The sequence below is a fragment of the Ischnura elegans genome, chromosome 11 (genome assembly GCF_921293095.1).
Source record: "Ischnura elegans chromosome 11, ioIscEleg1.1, whole genome shotgun sequence".
In the NCBI taxonomy this organism is placed as follows: domain Eukaryota; kingdom Metazoa; phylum Arthropoda; class Insecta; order Odonata; family Coenagrionidae; genus Ischnura; species Ischnura elegans.
In genome coordinates, this window is record NC_060256.1 from 52,790,578 (window position 1) to 52,813,787 (window position 23,210).

Below are 23,210 nucleotides of genomic sequence, written 5' to 3' on the forward strand. Positions count from 1 at the left end.
GAAAAGCCCATGAGATGTCTGGCTGCTCCTGTGTGAGGCCACCTGGGTGCGAGACTATGAACACCGCTACAATGCAGGCTCCTTGCTGCCGAGCATGGTGGTAGCATAGAGTACCTTGCTAGCAGGTAGCAAGGCTATGAGCGCCGCTACGATGCAGGCTGCTAGCAGGTAGCAGAGTATCCAGATGGCAGGTAGGGCTTGGCTTAAATAAGGATTATTAATACCCTATCAAACGAAGGAAACTTTCTGACCTTAGGCAATTTTAATAGGTGATTATTAAGAGATGTTTCCCTGAGCTCTGTGCCTCATGCATGCATTGGTAATCTCAGACGATGTAAAACTCTCATTTATGATCATCCTCACCACAGGAATTAGTTGCAAAGCGGTTATATTGTCAATAGTTTTTTCAATATTAAATTTGTTTGCATACTACAATTTTTTATACTTTGAAATGAATTCTTCATTTTGTTCTGTGCGTAAGCAATTTTTAAACAAAAATTTTAGTGCTAAAAATTATGCACCTCTGGACTTTTCTTTTCTTCTGGATTCTTTTTACCTTGTATTTTCTAACTTTGTTGTTATTAATGCCAGAAACCAATTTAAAATTCTACAATTCTTAAAAAAAATGATAGTAATTCTTCTAAAAGAGTAAATTATTGAAAATTAAATACAACGCTTGGTTGAAAAAAACACTGGTAGCGTAACAAGTTGAATGTGGATTAGTGCTATGAGAGGGTTAGAGGATGTAGTCCAGCGGCCCGGGTAAGGGACCGTTGAGGTCCCCATGGGCGGATCCAGGATTTCTTTCTGGGAGGGGCACAAGCACGGCCGTATCCAGGATTTTGCTCAGGGGGGGGCACAAGGATACCTCGTTATACAAAACGAACGAAATGAGAATGGGACCATATTAAAAATCTAGCATATTTTTAAGGGTCTGGGGGGGGGCACGTGCCCCTGTGCCCCCCCCCTGGATCCGCCTATGGAGGTCCCAAAGGGTCCCAAAATTTGAGGGACAAAAATACTAGGGTAACTCCACCCAAAATATAGAGCTCCATGCAGGGAGGTTTAAAATATTCTCATGCAAGTCACTGAACAGAAAACGTTTTCCAATTGTAGGCACCGGCAGGAAAGGGTTAAATATAAAATATATAATAACATATAACAATTAAATATTACAAACCATCCACAAAATCTACTCAATATTTCACTACAAAATGACTATGCATCATGGAAAGGTAGCCCAGAATAAAAAATGAAATAGTTAAAATCAGGGCACAGCTGAAAACATAATTTGGAGCTGTACCAGCCTTAATAAAGACACATGGCAGATACTGGCCAAACGTATGATGATACTATTCCTTCTGAAAATATTATAATATCAGCCAAAGCTATAATTATGGGTTATAAATGGTATCCAAAGATGATGCCCATATGTTTTAAGAGCATCATTTAGAAAACTTATCATCATATGTACGAGGGTGAGTCAATACATAAGTCGTAAACATGAGTGTGCCATTTACTGTTTGAAATTACGCAAACATCTTTTGCCAGCAGATCCATCCAGCGTGCAGTCCTGACTTAGTCCCAAGTGATTTTCATCTGTTTTAGCTCCTAAAAAATCATTTGGGTGGCCGTCATTTTGATACAGATGATGCCATAATGTACGGGGTTACACATTGGCTGCGACAGCAACCGAAGAACTTCTTTACTGCTGGCTTTAAGAGATGGGATAAACGCCTGAATGTACTGGGTGAATATGTGGAAAAGTGAAATAAATGTCAGAAAGTTACTTTGATTATTTTTGCCTCAATTCAGTTTTGCGACTGATTTATTGACTCCCCCTTATATTTTTAACTCATATGATTACCTGGTGTGTGCAATAGCTTCCATAATTTTCAACTATATATGTTGTTTTGGTTGAATTCCATGAATTTATTTATTGTGCCAAATGATGACTTAAGAAGTCAAAACCAGTCACAAATAAATTTCATGTGGAATAACAACATTCCCTTTCATTAAAAAAAGGATGTAAAGAGGATGTATGGAGAGGCAATTTGGAAAGACACCAAGTACAGCTCAGTTAAATGTTTGTGACATATACACAAAAACTCATTTTTAGCCCAGGCAAATCTATTTTGATAAACTTCAGGGAGAAAGAGGGTGTGTGGGTGAAAGAGACCATTCTCTCCTGGGACTCCGTTAAGAACACACATTGCACTCCCGGCCAACCACCTACCATTTTCTTCCTCAAGATAAACAGCCTTCAATTTCCCCATCTTAGATTGTCCACCCTAACAACCTGTTGTGACTGATGGCCGGTAAATAATAAAGATATCTCTCGCATCGATCACCATTTGATACTACTCGAATTTATTAGCAGAGATCAACAACAACAACAATACTCATCTCTATGTAAATATAGGTATTGAATCATCCATAAACATAAACATTAATATAAACATTATTATACACATTTAATATAAACATTTAATCACATTAGTTCTCCCCCACTTATTTGAAGACAACATAGTCTTTAAGATAGGTCGGCTTTTGCCGGTTCCTGGGAAGGTGCGGTAGGAGGCTACTGGCCGAAGGAGACTGGGTTGGTCGAACGACTTGCGGAGGAGAAGGTGCCAGCGGCGATTGGTGGGTTGGCGGCAATTGATAATCAGGAGGCACCCCTGCAGCTCCTGCTGAGGATGGCACACCCATTGTGTGTTGTGGAAACAAAGGCGAGAATGTGACTTGTTTCTTCGGAACCAAGGTGGCTATCAGCTGATTGATGTGACGTTTTATGATTCGACCGTTATCCAACTTTACGATGTAATGGCAATTGCCGAGCTTCTTTAATACGATGCCAAACTGCCAACTGTGATGAATTCCTGCATAAATCTTCACCTGTACTCTCTCCCCCAACTGGAGACTGCGAATTCGTGAGTTAGTATGTTTTGTTGGGACAAAAGCTTTGCAGTTGGGAAGCAGGGCATCGAGACGAGTGCGGATCCTCCTCTTTAAGTACAGCTCTGCAGGAGTCCGACCTGAGGCCAAAGGTGTTGCCCTATAGCGGAACATAATGTCCCGTAACTTGGTGGTTAGTGGAGTAGGATCATCAGCAGCAGCTATAAGTCTCCTCTTCAATGTCTGGATGCTGCGTTCTGCAAGTCCATTTGTGGCTGGGTGATTAGGTGCGCTGAACTTCTGGAATATTCCACGCTCTTTGCAGTATTTTAGGAACTCTTCGCTCCTGAAGATGCTTGCATTGTCCGACACCATTACGGAAGGGTAGCCATGTACTGAAAAGATGCCCTCCAGCGTAACAATTGTTTTGGCAGAGGATGGAGCGCCATGGATCATGCGGACTTCTGCCCACTTCGACCTTGCATCCACACACATTAGGAAAAATTGGCTATCAAATGGCCCTGCAAAATCGATATGCACCCTCTCCCAATTCTCATCAGGCTGATTCCAGGGATGAATTGGCGCTTTTGGCGGACTGTGACGGACCTTAGCACAGGACTCGCAACTCTTCACAAGACGTTCTATATCTTTGTCTAAGCCTTCCCAGTACACGTATCTCCGGGCAAGTTGCTTCATCTTCGTGACTCCCAAATGCGACATATGAAGCTCTTTAAGAATTTGTGCTTGGAGTGACTTCGGAATTACTGCACGATCAGAGCGGAACAACATGTCACCAGAGACAGTGTACGGGCTATCCTTGCGGCTGGTCTTGAGCTCCTGTAGAAGCGCTTGCAACTCTGGATCCTTGGCGGTTTCCTCAGCAACAATATCTGCAGTGATTGATGCGCTCGAGATTTGTAGCAGGGTTTCAGCATGCAAAGCGTTGATTTCTTGATCGATAGAGATTTCTAGAGAAGGACTAGATGTAGAGGCTGGGGCGCGAGATAAACAGTCAACATTCTCATTCTCTCTCCCCTTCTTGCATCGAACTGTGTAATCAAGACCACTGAGAAAAGATGCATACCTCAGTAAACGCGAAGAGGTCATCTGTGGTAGTGGACGATCTGGGTGAAAAATCCTTGAGAGTGGCTCATTATCTGTGACGAGAACGAAACGCTTTCCGAAAATGTAGTTGAAGAAGTGCGTTGTTGCATATATAATGGCCAAGGCCTCTCTGTCAAGCTGACTATAATTAGACTCAGCCTGCGTCAGAGCTCGTGAGGCATAAGCAATTGGGCGCTCATGACCATCAATATCATGGCTAAGTACTGCAGCTATCCCAGTTGGTGAGGCATCAGTTGTGAGTATGACTTGCTTTGATGGATCGAATGGAATGAGTAGTCTATCCGAGCACAACTCTGATTTGAGATTTACGAAGGCAGCTTCTTCAGCAGCAGACCAAACGAAGCGTTCACCCGTTCTTAGCAAGCGGCGTAGTGGATAGGACTTTGAAGAGAAGTCTGGAATAAACCTGGAATAATATGTTACTAAGCCCAGGAATCTCCTCAACTCACCTAAATCCTTTGGTCGTGGCATTTGAGAAACTGCTTGAATTTTAACTGGGCACTTTTGAATCTGATTGTGCGACACTACATGACCAAGATAACTGATGCTTTCCTTGAAGAATGAACATTTGGCACGATTGAGATGAAGATCATTCTCTCTGAGGCGTTCCAAACATGCAGTAAGATTTCTGGTACATTCTTCAAGATCTGAACCATGACAGATAATGTCATCGAAGTATGCCTCCACCTTTGGTAAGCCATTCAACAATTGACCTAGAATGCGATTGAATTCCGCTGGAGCAGTCTTAATCCCGAAGCTGAGGCGATTCATTCGGAACGTGCCTTTGTGTGTTGAAATCGTTTGAATCTTGCTCCCTTCTTCATCGACCCGTAAATGCAGGTAAGCCTTGTACAAGTCCAATTTGCAAAAATACTTGGAACCTCTGAGGCTGTGGAGAACCTCGTCTATTCTGCGGATGGGGTAATTTGATGCAACGAGTCTAGAATTCACCCCACATTTGTAGTCTACGCATAGCCTCACTCCTCCATCGGGCTTAGGTATTACCACGAGTGGCGATCCCCAGTCACTTGATATAATGGGAGTGATGACACCTTGTTTTTCCAATGTGGATAACTCTCTTTCAACTCTCTCTCTCAATGCAAAAGGAACATCTCGTTCACGGTTAAAAATGGGTGTCACGCCTTCTCTAAGTTGAAGATGTACTTCGACGTTTGGAACACACCCGACTCTTTCTTCAAAAATTTGTTCATATTTCTTGAAGATGTCTTCTAGTGAGGTAACTACTTTCACATTGACAGTGCGAAGACCTGATTCATGGTTATCTATTTCTTTTAGACTAATTCCAAGTCCACGAATCCACATCCGTCCGAGTAGAGCATCATGCCCTGCTGGTACTATAAATAGATCGGCGTCCATTGACTTCCTATTATAGGTAACCGAGACAGTAACTTTGCCTTTGGGTTTGATAACGTGGTCTGAGTATGAGCGGAAAGAAATTGATGTCGGTTGAAGCGGTATACTAAGTCCAAGTTTGTTGAAATCGGGTTCTGAGATTAAAGAGAAACGCGCACCTGAATCCACTTCGAACGACTGCGGCTTGTTATTGAGAGTGACTGTTACGATGTATTTATCGGTGTCTGGTCCAACTTCATACAAATCCTCAGTGTCTTCGATGCGAGTGATGCCATAATCATTGTTTGAGTGACGATCTTCTTCTTGTTCTTGAGAGCGTTGAGACGACAGGGTGTTGGTCTTCGATTTACGGAGCAGGGTGGTGATGCAGACTTTGGAAATGTGACCGATTTTCCCACAGGAAATGCACTTTAGAGATTCGCGCATTGTTCTGCAATCTCGCGATTTATGGTTTGTGCGACCACATTTGAGGCAAATACCATCGAGACCTAATGACCGATAATTAATATGCCCTCTAGAATTGCGGGAATGGGAAAAATGACGCGGATGAGAGTTGGACTGACGGCGATTATCTTGAGATTCGGAACTCCGGTGACTGCGACGTTTTCCTTCTTGACGACGATAAATCTTATTTGTATCTGCGGCTTGATCCGATGTCTTCTCAGGCGATTTACTCAACTGTCCCGATTCGAAGCGAGATGCTTCTAGTGCTGTGGCTTTCGACAGGATTCCGTCGAAATCCTTGAGATTTGTCTCTTGCAGTATCGCTTCTCGTATCCAGCTATCCTTCAGGCCTCTGATAAACTGAGCACGGAGGAATATATTAGCTATTGAGAACTTCTTTTTGCACGTGGTAGTAGGACAAGTAGCGTAGAAATCACAGTCTTTCAACTTTCCCTTCAGCGATGCGACGAAATCCGAGATTGATTGATGCGGCTGTTGAGTGATGCTGAGAAAATAATGCTGTGAGACGACCGTTGAGACTGATGGTGACAGCATTTTCTCGAAATGAGCCTTCAAGGTTTCGAAATCGATTGCTTTAATAGGATCATCTGGTCCCAGAAATGCAGCAAGATTATTGTAGTGATCTTTTCCGATCGATGAACGCAGGAGTTGAGCCTTTTTTATATCATCGCTGACGTTCTTGAGATCGCAGTAATTATTGAAGCGTTCCATATACGAAGAAAACTTTTCAGTTTTTGCGTCGTAGGCTTCAAATGGAATTATCTGCGGAGCTGGTGTGGTTTGCTGATTTTTGATGACGGAAGTCAGCGCAGAAAGTAATTCTTTGAGCTGTTTTGAGTCCATTATATCCGGGTTAAATTTACGTAAATAAGCGTCGACAAGGTTTTTTCTGGTCTTTGCACTTCACAATCTTTCTTTTTTTTTTAATCCTCGTCGCCAACTTGTTGTGACTGATGGCCGGTAAATAATAAAGATATCTCTCGCATCGATCACCATTTGATACTACTCGAATTTATTAGCAGAGATCAACAACAACAACAATACTCATCTCTATGTAAATATAGGTATTGAATCATCCATAAACATAAACATTAATATAAACATTATTATACACATTTAATATAAACATTTAATCACATTACAACCCCACCTTCCTCTTGATGCCAAGAGCAAAAAAAGGCTTTGCTATTCAATGAATTCATTTACCCTACAAAAAATTGTCATTTTCCCTTCTTCTCCCTACCATTACATGCATTCAGGTGCTGTGAAATTTTCACAGAGCTATACATATAAGAAAGAATATACATGAAAATATAAGGTGACAAGGGAGCGGAATGGAGAACTGTGGCAAACCAATCATTGGAATGCCGATTAAAAAATATGATTAAAAAAGATGACTTACCATCAGTGTTTCAGTGGTATCTTCCAGAGCTTTTTTATCTTGCTGAACCATCTTCATAGCTGTTATGGTTTCCTCATATTCAGCTTTCATATTCAAATGCTCCTGCTGAAATTCCTTAATCATATTTTCTAACCTTTTCTTTTCATCATCAAGGGCAGCATTGATGCGTTCCAATTCCTGAAAATATAAAATGGAAATAATAGAATAAAAGCAATACTTGAGGGTTGAGAACTTACCTAGAATACACAAAAAATGGAAGGACAGGCTGGTGCCTTCCACTTCAATTTATATTCTGAATATTGTACTCCTATTCTTCGTTTAATTTTTCTTTGGTTCTTTTTGAATGGAATGGTAGGCAATGAAATGATATTTTGTAGTTTGTAATCAACAGAGGACAGTGAAATAAAAAGTGATTATTATTTTATATTGTTCAAAAACAAACCCTCTTCCCATAAGAACATCGAGAACACAGCTATCACTACATCACTCGTATAAAATCATACAATTCCTGCTGACGCATCGAATTTCGTAAAATATGAGTTCTTTACGCACATTATGAATGTTTTAACATTGTTGAACTTTCAAAATATTTATATTGTTCCCTGAAATAGTTATAAAATTATGAAAATACGATGACGAGCTACACTCATCATTACAAAATTTAGCATCAGAAGTTCATGACGAACCAGACATGTCATTTCAATGCACGAGGTTAAGGGAATGACTGCCAACAAGCAAGAGAGGGACTATTTTGGGCAAGAAGGGAATGTTGCCAAGAGTCCCATTCATGAAAGTAAGAGTTTGGGCTATAAATATAAGAAGGACCTAGTAGAGCAGGTTAGACCTGATGGTTGAATGTTTTAATACGTTTTTTCCCACAGTTTTTTTGTGCGTACCCATATCTAGTAGTGTACTATATGTATACTGTTCCCACAACAAAAGGTTAAGCACCTAGGTTGCTACTACTTGAAAAAAATAGTGTTTTCTACAGTGATTTTACCAACCAATCAGATTCAGCTTGGTGTTGACTCAACCCTATCATCCTTCCGACCTTCACTCATTCATACTTTCTAAGCATAAACCCTAGTAAGTCGCAAGCTATTATAATTGGATATCCTAAATTACTCAAGTCAATTGACAGGGATCAATTACCGCAACTGTGCATCGCTGATTCTCCTATAAAGTACTGCGACGAAGTTATTAATCTAGGATTGATCATTGATGAAAGTTTGTCTTGGTCATCTCATATAACTAAGATATGTAAAGCAGTGAATAAGTCATTATTTCCATTAATTCGTTTCAGAAACATTATTCCTCTCTCCTTAAAGAAGCAATAAATTTCGACTTTAATACTTCCCCATTTTGACTATGCCGATGTTGCATTTCAAGACATATCTCAAGTGCTGTCGAATAAACTTCACCGCTCCTTAACGCCTGCATTAGGTTCATATTTAATTTACAAATATCAGATCATACCACCAATCATATTAACGATCTCAACTGGTTAAAACCTAATTCTCGACGCCGGCTGCATATCCTTTGTCTTCTTTATCAAATCTTACAGACAAATACACCAGCGTACCTCAGAGACGAATTTCAAACACTTAGTAGAGTACACGAATCAAATACGAGGGGATATGAAAAGCTCGTTATACCTCACCACCGGACAGTCAGATTCAACAAATCATTCATTGTTACTGCATGCCGCGAATGGAACAACATTGACCTACCACTACGTAAATCACCATCACTCGCCTCCTTCAAAAAGGCACTACACGTAAAACTTCTTCAAGAACAACAACGAGACATTTATCATCATGGGAACAGTAGGAAATATTCATCACTTATCTCCTCTGGCTTCATCTAGTTTTATTTTTCTTTGCAGGTACTGGGTGATATTTTCCATGTAATTCATTGTATTTGTAGATACTTAGGTTTACATTAGCCCTCTCAATAGGTTTTCGCAGGTTTTTCATGCCCCCCTTCTTGTGTGGGCGTTTCCCTGCAGTGGGTTTTTTTCCAATAAGGATGACAGTCAATATCCTTAGGTTTTTCCCACGTTCACTAACATCTTTTTACACTTGGTCAATAGTAACTTTGTTAACTTATAATTTTATTTGTTGATTGATAATGGAACTTCTATTTATTTTTATGTAATTTCTCTGCATGTAATTTCATGAGCAACTTGACAATGTATTTAAATGCATATATTTCATGTTTGACGAGGGGTTAGATGGAAGATGGGACTCTCTAGTCCCAATCTCGCCCAATAAAGACGTTTATTATTATTATTATTCATAACTCTCCTGTTTAACTAACCCATCTATTTCAATGCACTATGTCAGGGATGAATTAAGGTAGTTGTTTGTTAAGCTGGGGAAATAAAAACTTTCACTGGAAAGTCACCTTAAAAATTATCATCATTTCAATTTTTCCAGAAATTATCCTCTCCCTCCTTAAGCCACAACTACACTATGTAAGTTGACCAACAGCTCAGACTTGTTGAACCCTTGACAATAGCACAAAAGACCTGGATTTGGTTGGGTAATAGAATCATTGTGGAAAATTACGAAGCCCATTTTTACAATAGGGTAGTTTCCTTCATCAAAGAAAACGAAATTCATTGATTGCGATTCCTTACCCAACATTAGTGTATTCATCATCATCACTGGTCAACAATCCTAGGATTGGTTTGACGCAGCTCTCCACTCAGTTCTCCTATCAGCTAATCTTTTCACTCCTACGTATTTCTTCTCTTAAGTGTGTATTCATAATATACAAATTATTTGGTTTTAGAAATCCCAGTTTAGAAAAATGGCAATGGTCAATTTTAACCTCATTTGAAAAAAGGCCAGATTGGCGCCCATGCGATTCCACTCCACATGACGTCACAGGGACCTAGTTTCTATACACGTAGATAGGAGTTTTACATTGTCTGAGATTACCAATGCATGCATGAGGCATAGAGCTCAGGGAAACATCTCCTAATAATCACCCATTAAAATTACCTAAGCTTGGAAAGTTTCCTTCGCTTGATAGGGGAATAATAATCCTTATTTAAGCCAAGCACTATCTGCTAGCAGGGTACTCAGCTACCTGCTAGCAGCCTGCGTCGTATCAGCGCTCAAGCCTCGCCCCAAGGTCACCTCACACACCGACAGCTGGAACCAGAAATACATCACACGGACTTTTCCCAGCATTCCTACTTAGCCGTCACGTTTTTGTGTGCTTGAAAATTTTTACTTCTCGTTTAATCGCGAAAAATAGATATCGTCATTCGAAAATCTAAGAGCGTGAAATGCATACTCCAGGAGTAATAATCTTTAAATTTAGTTAATAAAAAAATTATAGGAAACCACGCTATTCCTATGGACTTCCACAAAGTAATAGCTTAAGTTGTCCACACTTTTTTCAGCCCTTATGGTGGTTACATAAGACAGGTATCAGTGTATCAAGGTGCTTAAGGATAGAGCAGTGATGGTTAAGCAACACACAATTACAATCTGACAAAGGCCCAGCTGTTGAGAAGATCCTAGACATGCATCATGAACAAAGAAAAGTTGACAATGGAAGTGCGTGATGGAGGAGATAGTAGTGAAACTTAAATTTATTTTTTTATTCAACTTTAAAATCAAACTGCATTAAGATTACATGATATGCTTGCAAATATAGTACATAATTGTTTTTCCGGAAATATGGCACTTCCAGTGTTCATCATAAATTTCTGCAAGTCAGATGAAATACAAAAGTTATCCAATGGGAAAGTGTTGTCTATCGAGTAGAATATGCCCAGTATAATAGGTCCGGTATAATATTATGATTGATCTTCTACAGTGGCGAATCTACAGGGAGGATTAAGTGGGATTCATTCCCCCCACATTGGGTCAAAACATACATCAGATAAAATCAAAATTTTTGGAGTTTACCACTTAATATAAAAGTATTTTGTTATATTTTCTGGTAAATTTTCCTACTTTAACGAATTAACATACAGATTAGCTTTAAACTTAGGGCCTATTTCACGTGATTTGGTGCTAATAAAATGACCTACTACATATGCGTAGTATATAGTGTCTTTTTTTATCAAAGAATTAGCGTAAAACCACTATTTTTGAGGTAGAATAGATTCCAGCCTAAATGAGAACAGGTAATAATAATAATAATGTCGTCTTTATTTAACAAGCGAATTTAGGACTAGATAGTGCTCTCTTACAATTAACTTGTTTGACAATCACATACATCCATGCCCTGGATGGTGGTCAAACCACCCAGGCGGGATTCGAACCCGCGACCTCTAGGTTAGCAGTCGGAGACTATACCCCGGCGCCACCGAGGCAGCCGAGGTAGGGTTGAATGCAGAAGGCACATAGCCAGAACTTTGCTTTGAGGGTGGAGGGGTGGGGTAGGAGATAGGGTGGTGTGTGGATTGCTTTTACTGATATTTTAATTCACCAATTTTCACACATGGGAAAATCATAAATTTCATTAAAGTCAGCTATATTTGTCGTTTGTATAATGCTGAAAGAAAAGTCCATCGTTGTTTATAGACTTATATTATGAAATGTATGTACATAGAACGAAAAAGTGGAGAATCTGATGATAGGTGTCCCTAGACTATCTCCACAGATGTATTGCTGATTGTCCCCAAAATGAACCAGATTTGAGGGGGTGAGGGGGAAGGCTGTAGCCCCAGCCCCTCCTGCCCCCCAACCTCCCAGCTACGTGCCTGCAATGCAGGTAGGGGTGGATTCAGCACCAAATTAGGAGGGGGGCTCATGAACTGGATTTGGGGAGTGTGGAGGGTGAGAGGGGCCTTTTCCCACTTAAATTTTATAAAAATACCCAGTTTTTATGCTTTTAGGAGCCTAAAATTTCATTTTTATTCTTAACAACAGATAAAATTCCTTCGAGGACGCCAAAATATTTTTGAAGTTCCAATGAAAATTAGAAATGCTCGAAAAAAAAAATTGGGGGGTCATGACCCCTGCAACCCTACCCCTGAATGGAGGTATCGATCCTTAGATTTCCTCAGATTAAAAGAAGCATTAATACAACCTAGTTTGAAGTATTTTTGCTGGGGCCTACCTTAAAAACTACCTACCAACGTTTACTTCTTATTGTAAGAGGCCTCCCATAGTGACCCAGGGAAACTTCTGAGGGCAGAAAACTACAGCCCCCCCTCGTTCGCAGCTTGCCGGCCGCACTAGTTAAGGCGACGGATAGTACAATCAAATATCCTACAAAGGGACACTAAGGCAGAAGCCGCGATCTGACGAGATGAAAATCATTCACGCAAAATTGTATGGCATAAATATTTTATTCCTGAAGTATCATGTGCGCAACCATGCACCCAAAAACCGATAACTTGCTTCCAATCTACACCTCGAGGTAGCGAGCCACCTCTGGAATGCGTGGCAAGGGGTAGGTCTTATTTCCCCAACATATACTTAGTCAGCCAGGGATGGTTTGGGGAGCAGGTCGGGCGTCGCCCATCGACTAGCCTGGGAAAATTTTCGCATGACCTGGGCGTCTTCGACCTTACAACCTGGTCAATAATCCTGGCTACGGCCCTGAGCTCAGCAGCATGTAGATACTACCACAATTGCACGTTCAATTGCGTGGCATAGGTTAGTTCTCAACAAAGCACGCACCCAAGAACGCTATAAGAAAGGTTCTTGCACGAACCATTCGCTCCGCTACCTACGACAATAATTTGGCCCAGATAGACACGCATCTTAGGGCATGCAAGAATGCTACGCATGGGCCGCATATTTACCCCCATGGGAGATATTACTCGGAAACAATTAATAAAAATAACTAGGTTAATACGAAATTATACCACGGAAGACCATTTATGATTTTGCGGTGGATTTTGTAACGGTCTTTCATTGTTTAGGGAAGTAATAATTTTTTAACATTTAGACTATTTAATTCCCTTGATTTTGTATAAAAAGCCAAAAGAGCATATTTCAACGTCGCGATGAGACAACTCTTGTTTCTTTTAAACTCGTTCCGTTCAAAATAAAAAGGATGATACAATATTTTCAGCGATTATTGCAAAATCAACGTTTAAAATTTCGTTGTAATTTCTCAAACGATCGCTGAAGTGGTTATCAACTTCAATGAGTCAACAATGATGATGTGGATAACTCAAAAAGAAAACAATGAGTCAGAGGCGGGCACGTATCAACAAGGCTGCGGTTGGGAGTGGGGTGAGTCGCGCCGGGGCCTCGCCGAGTTCTTGGCAGCCGACGCAGATCAATACGCCAACGCGGACTACCCGTGACGTCATCACCAATGCGGGAGGAAGTTTCCAGAACAAGGCCGAGGTGATTCTGCGTCGTTCTAGCGCTACCTCATTCACCCACCCACGAATGCGTATATGCCACACTGTTTCTGCTAACGGAAGGCTCCAAAGGTTATTCCTTCAGATAATTTATGCATACGGTTTCCAAGATATTAGAGGATTCTAAATCCAACGCAACAATATACCACTGAAATAATGGCACAGAGTACAATACACTTTGTGATCGCAGTAGAGAGCATCATACGATAGAAATGTGACGAATATTCTGAATGGCCCCATGAAGTAGGGCTGATGGCAGAAATCACACGAGCACAACGCATGACGGCCAGATTCGTGATTAGTTGTAACAATAAAAAAGAGTAGCGTTTCCAATGTGTTAGACGAATTAGGATTGAAATCTTAAAATAAGCGTAGAGCGAGGGATATGCTAAATTTACTAAGTACGTTGTTAAAGGAATTACTAACCATTGGTATGTATTGCCTTTGCATGAATGCGGACGTATATTTTTTTGAGCGTAATACTTTAATGACCGTATGGTGGGAGTCCTCTTGCATGCTCGTGATTGATCACCCTGTTCCAAGCATCCAAGAGGATAATCTACTAGGATACTCGCAGGGTATTGCACATTACATAGAGATAGACAATATGGGCGTATCGAGGAAAATGGGGAGGTGGCAACAGATTGCCCGAGAAGCGGGTTTTGCTGTCACATTTAATAAACTCTTTGATGGCGAAGGCCATTGCAATAATTGCTATATACATTCGGAGAACCTCGGCAATCAGAGAAATACCTTTAGTAGAACACGGCACATTATTCTGCGAATTAGGAACAGAACTGCATATTATAGAAAGTTGCGAAAGAAAAATCCCTTCTCTTAATGATGGCATTCCGCCACGCTTTTATGAGAGAAGCAACTACGATTTCACTTTTTTTCATTTCCTAAGGAAGTGCACCACATCATTTCCATTCCTTATCACATGGAGTGGATCTTCGGATACATGGAAACGATCTAAGAATGCACTGCAAAAAATTATACTCGAAAACAACAATCAAATCAATTCAAATGATGAACCATTTTGGCAACTTACAAGAGCGTACCCAGGATCAAAACTAGGGGCGGGGGCAAGCCATGGCTGTGCAAAAGTTGTAGGTAAGATGGAAAAGGTGACTGAAATCAATATTTTAAGGAAACTTTAACGTAACTTGAGAAATCGTGAATTTAAAAAATATTTCTTTAACAGGTGAAGTTTTTCGATTATAAAAAGGGTAAAAATTAGTTTAAAACCCATTACTTAGTACTCTGTTTTTCAAAGATTTTCCTCCCTGATTTTGGACCCCCCCGAACGAAATTCCTGGCTACGCCACTGCCAGCGAAGTAATGATAGCAAGGCTATTATAACAATTGGGGGTTCGCAACGATGGGTGCGTGAATCATTTCATCTTTTATCATTATGGGTGCGTGAATCATCTTTTAACAGGACATTTAATCTTTAGTGCTTTGAGTGGGTGAGTATTCCTATCATGCATATATAAGCTACCACAATTACAGGAAATAAAAGCAACAGATGAGAATGCCGTTGAAGTTATTCATTCATTAAATGGGTTTTTAATTGTGACAGAAGCTTTAACAATCACGGACAGGAGACAACAAAGTTGGGATGGGAAATACATATGCGAATTCACAGGAATGGTGGCTAGAAGGAAGCACTTTCCTTCAAGGGAAATAAGTGACGTAGTCATCCGGTCTTCGCAGTCACTCCTTGCAACGCATATGGCGTGCGCAGATTTGGCAACGTTGCTAACGCCGTGACCTCCTCGAGCTTTTTATGGCGTTGGGAAAGAGGTGGAGGGGGGAGAAGGGAAGTTTCCGAGTGCTTGGGAAGGCAAAATGTTGTGGGGGAACTGCGTCGCTGTCTGTGAGTGGTGTGAGGGACGGCTGCGTTCCCGGCCCAACAGAAGAATGAAAGGACTGGCGGGACTGGTCTCAAGAAGGGACAAAGGAATTCTCTCGCAGCTGCTTCTCGAAACCCAACTTGAGTTCCCATGGGACGAGAAATTATCTTTCGCTAGGTCCCTCACATGAAGAAAAGGGTCCCACAGGTTTCCCTAAAACCCGACCCTAATGCTACCAACGGCTCAGGGAAAATAGACATTTCCTCATTCTGCACGGTTATGTGGATGTACTCCATGTGGATGTCCCTCCATGACGATTTTCTTCGCGCCGAAGGATGTATACACACACATACCTGGTCAAAAAGTAGCCATTAGATTAACTTCATTGGTACATTCCGGGAGGAAACATACATTATCGTAATCTTAGACCATATATCGTAATTATTCGTTTCGTCATGTATAAATTTCCCTGCGATATATCTCAAGGCTGTTTGGAGGGGACTTACCAATCACCAGCATGGAATAGGTTTCCTAAATGCACAAAAACGGTTGCAAAAATATAAATAATGATAATAATAATAATAATAATACGTATGCATTTGCTCAGGTGGTGTGAGCTCCCACCAAAGGCTAACTGATCCAACCAAACCGAGATTATAGCACAAAAGCACTTATTGAGTAAAAATCTGTCAACGGCCTGTAATAAGTATATCCAGACAACATTACAACACCCTGCCAAACACCCAATGAGGTGGCTCGAATGGTATTATGCGTTTTAATATGCGTTTTAATGCGAACCGAGATGGTACGACGCGGAAGTGAGAAAATCATTGAGGCGACAGAGAGCGTGTCATGCTAAAATGAAAAAAGTCAGCACGGATTTATCCGCTAATGAACGCGAGCTAATAATTAAAAAATATAGGATGACTAAAGCCGCCACGAAGGAAGCGTTCAGGAATGCGTTCACGAATTTTAAAAGAAAAACACTAGTAGAGCAGTTACAGGATAACCCAAAAGCATTTTGGTCATATGTTAGGGAAGTTCAAGGTAAACGATCTACCGTATGCTCGCTGAGAAACGACAATGGAGATGTGTTGACAAGCAGTTACGATAAAGCCAATTTATTAAATTCCTACTTTAAGAGCGTGTTCACGGAGCCTTCCGAAAACTCACCCGAGACCGATGACAATCCCTGTATTCATAAGATGCCAGCTATTGACATTAGTACGCTCGGAATAGAAAATATATTGAAATCGCTTAGTCCAAATAAATCACCTGGTCCAGACGAAATCCCTTCTCGCGTATATAAAGAACTAGCCTCAGAACTTGCCCCCTACTTGCAGTTAATATTCAGTAAATCCATCAAGCAACACGAAGTACCTAACGACTGGAAAATCGCTAATGTAACGCCTATATTTAAAAGTGGAGACAAGGAACAGCCATCTAATTACAGGCCGATATCTTTAACGTCCATCTCTTGCAAAGTCCTTGAACACATCGTAGTCAGCTCGGTAATGAAACACCTAGACGCGCAAAACTTATTAATGGGAAATCAACATGGATTCAGGAAAAGCAGATCGTGCGAAACTCAGTTAGCGCTTTTCGCCCACGATATTTTAGTCTCCGGGGAAGACAACATTCCAGTAGACGCGATTTTTCTTGATTTCAAAAAGGCATTTGATAAAGTACCCCACGGAAAGTTAATATTAAAACTGAAATCTTATGGTCTAGACGAAGATGTCATTTCCTGGATTAGAAAATTTTTGAGCGACCGCGTCCAAAGAGTAGTATTAGACGGTGCAGTCTCCAATGAGGTTAGAGTGACTTCTGGCGTTCCTCAGGGTAGTGTCATTGGCCCACTCCTATTCCTTCTTTATATAAACGACATTGGCGAAGTAGTGCAGAGTAAGTTACGATTATTTGCAGACGACGCTGTAGTTTACAGAGAAATTCGTTCCAGCAAAGATATAGATGAACTAACGAATGACCTTGCTGCTATCCAAGCTTGGTGCGATGCTTGGCAGTTAGAATTAAATTTGGAAAAATGCGTCGTAATGAATTTCTGGAAGAAGAATAACTCCCTACAGCGTAACTATGTCATTCGGGGCGCGCAGTTAAAGGCAGTTGAATCTGTGAAATATCTAGGGGTTAGACTCAATAATGATCTATCGTGGAATAAACATATTCGAGAAATAACCGGTCAAGCTAATCGTAAAATGGGTTTTGTTAAAAGAATATTAGGAAAGTGCGACGACAAAGTGAGAGAAATTAGCTACTTTTCCCTCGTTAGACCACATTTGGAATACGCTGCCAGTGTTTGGGACCCTCATGAAAAAGGCTTAATAACAGAGTTAGAACGCGTGCAAAGAAGAGCTGCCAGGTATGTGAAAGGTCGTTACGATAGTCTTGTTAGTGTAACTGACCTCTTAGATAAACTCGGATGGGAATCTCTGTCGGACCGTAGATTGAAAAATAGACTAAACCTTTTAGATAAATTCAAGAGCAGTGTCTTTTCTGACGAAGTTAACCATATCTTGCGGACGCCAACGTACTACGGAAGATCAGATCATATAAATAAAATAAGAGAGATAGATTGCAGAACAGACAGATTCCGAATGTCATTTTTTCCACGATCAATAAGAGATTATAACGGCAGCAATAGAACGCGTAAATAGATTGCATGACTTGTAGTGTAGCCTACTAACCTATGTAAAACTGACTGCATGTTTCTGAATTTCTATTCTATATTCTATTTCTAACAGCATATAGTAGTAAAGTTTGTTATTATACGGGACGTTTCTTGGACGGTGTGGTGTGCATGTGGGAGTCCAAATGCATGCTGCATGCTGGTGATTGATCACCCCCTGCCAAACACCCTAGAGGTGGCTCGCAGGGTAATTTGTAGATGTAGATGTAGATGTAAGTAGAATAATGCGAAGGATTTACCACGAATAAATAAATACCAAACAACAATCAACAATGAATTTACGAAGGAAAATACTGCGAACAAAACAATACAAATGTAATAAGAAAAACAAGTCGACTTAGCTACAGCTGCCATTGATTTTATAAACGTAGAAACCGTAGCTATCCCTAATAGTTCTGAGAAAGAAACTTGTGTTCTTTAGTTGATCTCCTTGATCTTCTTCTTGCGATCCCATTTACCATAGTACGGCGAAGGGCAGATTTCATATCACCTGAGAAATACATATCTCCTAATTTGCTAAGTAAATTTAGCTTATATTTCGCTCTACGCTGCGAATCAGTGAATATTCATAGCATATTGGAAACGTTGTACTTTTTATCGTTAACGAATCTCGCCGCCTGGCTCTGTACTCGCCATTCGATGCATAAATCCCGTTTGCGGCGTGACTTCTTCCTAAGGATATGTCCTTATCTACAAAATTCATAACAATAAAATTTTCAAAATTTTATCATATATCCTAATATCTGCACCATTACTTCATGGTAGCGAGGTCTTTCTCTAATGTTATCCTATTGGAATCTACATAAATTCCTACGTTAAGAAGCGATTCTTACTCGTGACCGCGGTATTAAGGTAATTATTGTAAAGACGAACAGGTCCTATCACTTCCTTGACGTGTACCCGACGTAGCTTTCACAGTATCCGAGCACACTATATCCTATACCAATATACAACCAGGTCGAGATCGTTCAAGAAGTTCTTTACACGAACTACTACGTGCTCATCCACACCATATAGATGGAAGAGAGCCCTAACGTCACCACGCTCTCCCGGACCGAAGGCTGAAGCGTCCCCATGTGGCTCATTGTCAGATGTAGAGGTCATAATTTTTAATTCAGATTATTCCATGGCAAAGCACTGTTTCTTGATCTCCAATGAAATCTACACGCCTCGTGTATCGAATCTCCCTTGTTAGTCCCGCTGCACGGGAAAGCCGTTATCTATGAAGTCTGGCAACCATGCTTAAGCAAGCCAAGCGATAAAAAAATGCTGCTGTGTGACTTTCACGCCGCGAAATAACATTTCGCAAGGGTAAACTTTTCATTCGAGAGATTCACGAATATTACATTAATGAAGCCCCCTCGGAGAGATTAATAACTATATTATAGCTACGTGAAATCGGTTAAATTAAAGACATCTTAAATGAGGCCAGTTTTTACAGGCATGCAGTATATTTTTAATGGCAGAATTGTGGAATGAAATTTTTTTAGTAAATATAGAAAGAAAATCGCATGACGCACAAAATACGGAACTCCCACGAGCAATATCGCCGCGGGTGATCACACTTGCGTAATTCAGGATATTGCGTTCGTACTATTTATGATGAAATACATAATAAAAAAATCAGGATCTGCGCATTCATCGACAGCTAATCGCGGGCATTTCTAATAATTATCTTTGAATTTATTTGCGGTAATCGCCCTTTTTAACACCTTGCATGGATAAACTATGTCTAATTATTCGCCGTAAACTAATATTTAGCTTAGTCAAGATAATAGGATCTGTTCTGTACAGTTGAGTTGAATGAAGGAATGTAGCCTTGGTCGGAGCTCACACTGCCTGAATACATGTTACACGCGTTGGTTTTTCGATACCATGAAGAGCGCATATAGCATATTGCGAGGTGGTGAACGCTCACCACCTGCCTAATACCCTTGAGATGGCTCGCACGATATCATGAGGGAGCGGTGGATGTTTCGACGTAGCTCACATCGGCTGCATGCATTTGCACTTGCCTTTCTTCTTCCTTCGACACCGATGAAATGAACCTGCAGCTGAAAAATGGCCTCCTGCCGTGCATCCTTGACGTTGCACGCAGGGTTATCACTTAGATGCAAAACAGTTTCTCAGCTTTTCTATCGGGTAATTTGCTCCATGCCTTCCAGGGAGAAATAGAACAAAGTACCCGGTGGAAAACCCGAAAAACCTTTCCGCACTTGATACGCCGGGAGAAACTAAGATCTTATATCAGGTAGATGCATAAACCTTCACTACATTTCTCAAGAAAATCCTCTATTCATCCCTGTTCCGTGTTACACTTACAGATTAGGAGAAATGCGTAATGATGACCATAGGAACCTAATCGCCATCCCCTAGGTTCGCTACAGCAGCATCGACAACACAAACGATTTTTAGTACGAAATGAATACTTAAGTCCTTAAAAATCCAAGGTAAAAATTAGGCAAAAGGTATACTTCTACTTTTATGTACCCTCGAACATTTGCTTCGCAATCATTCATTTAAGAGATAATTTAAGGGGAAGGGGTGCTAATAAGCATTCTTGGAACCCACGCAAAAATGCTGAACACGCCGAAGGTGACGATCAACAATCAACGACCAATCAGCATGAAATTTGACCGTTTTTCCTCAACAATAAAAGACTAAATAAAATTCTAGGCGGAACATTGTTAAAGCATTTCTTTAGTGATAATTGTTAACGGCTGATTACTTAAACAAAACCGAAAGACGCCTATTGCGGCGGCTTCCGGGTTAATATGTGGATGTAGATGGAATTTGGCCAGTGCATGTAGTTTTTCCAGGAGAGGGTTTACGAGCAAATTAATGTACCGTGACTATAATAGCAAAACTAGGCAGACATTGGAGATAGCAAATAATACGTCCAGTTTCATTCGAGTATTGATTGCAGATGCTGCGGGAAAGAACAGACTTGGCAACGTCGCTTCCAGAAACATCTTTCTAAGGCATCCCATCGATCCCGTCTCCTCTGAAAGGAGAACGCGGCGGGCGGGGGGGGGGGGGGGGGGGGAGGAGGAGATCGAACCAGCAACTGCCTACCCTCCACAACACAAGCCAACGTTGCTCCCATGGGCGTTGACTGCAGCGTCAGATAAAGATCGCGCCAGACGATGAAGTGACACATTGAAGGACGAATTCCATTACTCGTCATTTATTACTCATCCATTTCCAAAACAAGGAAACTGGCTAGAATTAGAGACATTATTAAGCTAATAGAAGGAAGAATTTTTAGTATTTCAATTTAATAATTTTGCCCATATCGTTAGCTGAGGAACGCAAGCCTAATGGAAGTACCTAGTTCTGCGTCTAGCTGGAGATGCTTGGTTGGAGCTAATTCCTCCTACAAGTAATTTCGCAGAAATTTGTTCTCTGGCGGCGGAAATATATCCTTCGATTACATCGTAAAGGGGTGGATTTATTCTCGAGAAGAAAATAAGGGAATTAGACTGTGAAACAGAGAAATTTAAAATGTTATTACCTCCTCGTACATCTACATCTACATAATAACAATAAGAATAGCAATAATAATCGTAATAGGAATAGCGACGGTGACTCGATTACTAAACTTAATGACGTCACTGGCTAGGACGACTCATGCGTATTTTAATTTTTCCATTATTTTAACATTGATTGGATTTACTAGGGGAATTATCAAACCGTTCGCAAGTTTTGTATCTGCATGAATATAGAGTTCTATTCTGATTATAATGCGCAATATTTATAATACCGTCCTGGGTGCCTGATCCTCTTAAATGCTGGTGATTGGACACCCCCTGCCAAACACCCAAGAGGTGGCTCGCCGGGTTTTATGTAGATATGCATAAGAATTAGGCAATCACAATCATGAAAATAAATAAATAATCAACAACATTAGGAAGCTTGTATAAGGAAATGTGGACAGGAAACAAGGAAAAGGAAGGACTTAATGACGAACATAACAGTTAATAAAAGAAATAATAGAGAAGACAAATGTAAAAATGAAAAGATAAGGGGATACCTAAACTCACTCACTCACACACTTGAAAATGTCGCTGTAACGACGAAACGCGTAGTGTAAAATAAATCTATAAGTGGAAATATTGCAATGTGTCATTTCAACAAGGATACCTAAACCTTCATTCCTTCAAACACACCTCAACCGCCTCAACTGTGGCCCACATAATGAAAGAATTTTTTTTATTTCAACAATTCATGAATGGCCTAGACAAGAATTTTAAAATCATACTTCACGCAGTGCAAGGAACAGACTGCAGAAACAAAATCTCACTTTGGGATTTCATAAATATACCCACTAAGTTTCCCAAATGAGTGCAAATTTGAAAATTTTAAATCATGTACGCACATACAATCCTCATTTACCAATGCAACTTAAGTGGCTAGGATTTCAATTTAATAACTTTAGCATATCTAAAATTTGGGATTATAATTTATTAACATTTACAGACTGGTGGCCCAGTGGTTAAAGCAATGGGCTACAGTTTGAAAGTCCATGGGTTTAAATTTGAAGAGAAGCACTTGAACACTTACTACAACAAAATTGGCCAAGTGAGAAGTTTTTTCAATGTTGTCAATCAAGAAAGAGACTGAAAAATATTGAGACCAATATTTTTCTGTCCTTCCTCATCATTTTGAGCTATTTGCCCAAACAAACCTATAACCATGACTCATTGGAGATAAATTGATAACGTCATAGACTTCTACCGATAGGGACCCTGTATCTCATGAAAAAAATCAAGCAGAGCCACATATGGTTGCATACATATGATTCCAGCATTTCATTCTTTTTTTATTTGCTAAAAATAATGATCAAACAATTTTAATTTGAAAAGACATTTTCTTTTCATTATATAGAAATAAATATGATAATTGGAGCTCAATTCCCAACTGGCATCGTACCTAATTGCTGAAAGAGTGCATAACATCTAGAAATATTTTTGCTGTCAAATTATCTTTTCCATGAATACAGAACAACACCGAAATAATGCCATCCTTGGTTATTGT

General features: G+C 40.3%; 1 protein-coding gene across 5 annotated transcripts in view; it reads right to left on the bottom strand.

The window, feature by feature from the left end:
• Positions 1–23,210, bottom strand: part of LOC124167878 (pleckstrin homology domain-containing family D member 1-like) — a 45,986-nt gene that overhangs the window by 18,424 nt on the left and 4,352 nt on the right. For all 5 annotated transcript variants that reach the window (XM_046545939.1, XM_046545937.1, XM_046545936.1 and 2 more), the window contains one exon: positions 7,265–7,441. In XM_046545939.1, coding sequence (XP_046401895.1) covers positions 7,265–7,441 — 177 coding nt within the window. The remainder of the gene's footprint in view (positions 1–7,264; positions 7,442–23,210) is intronic.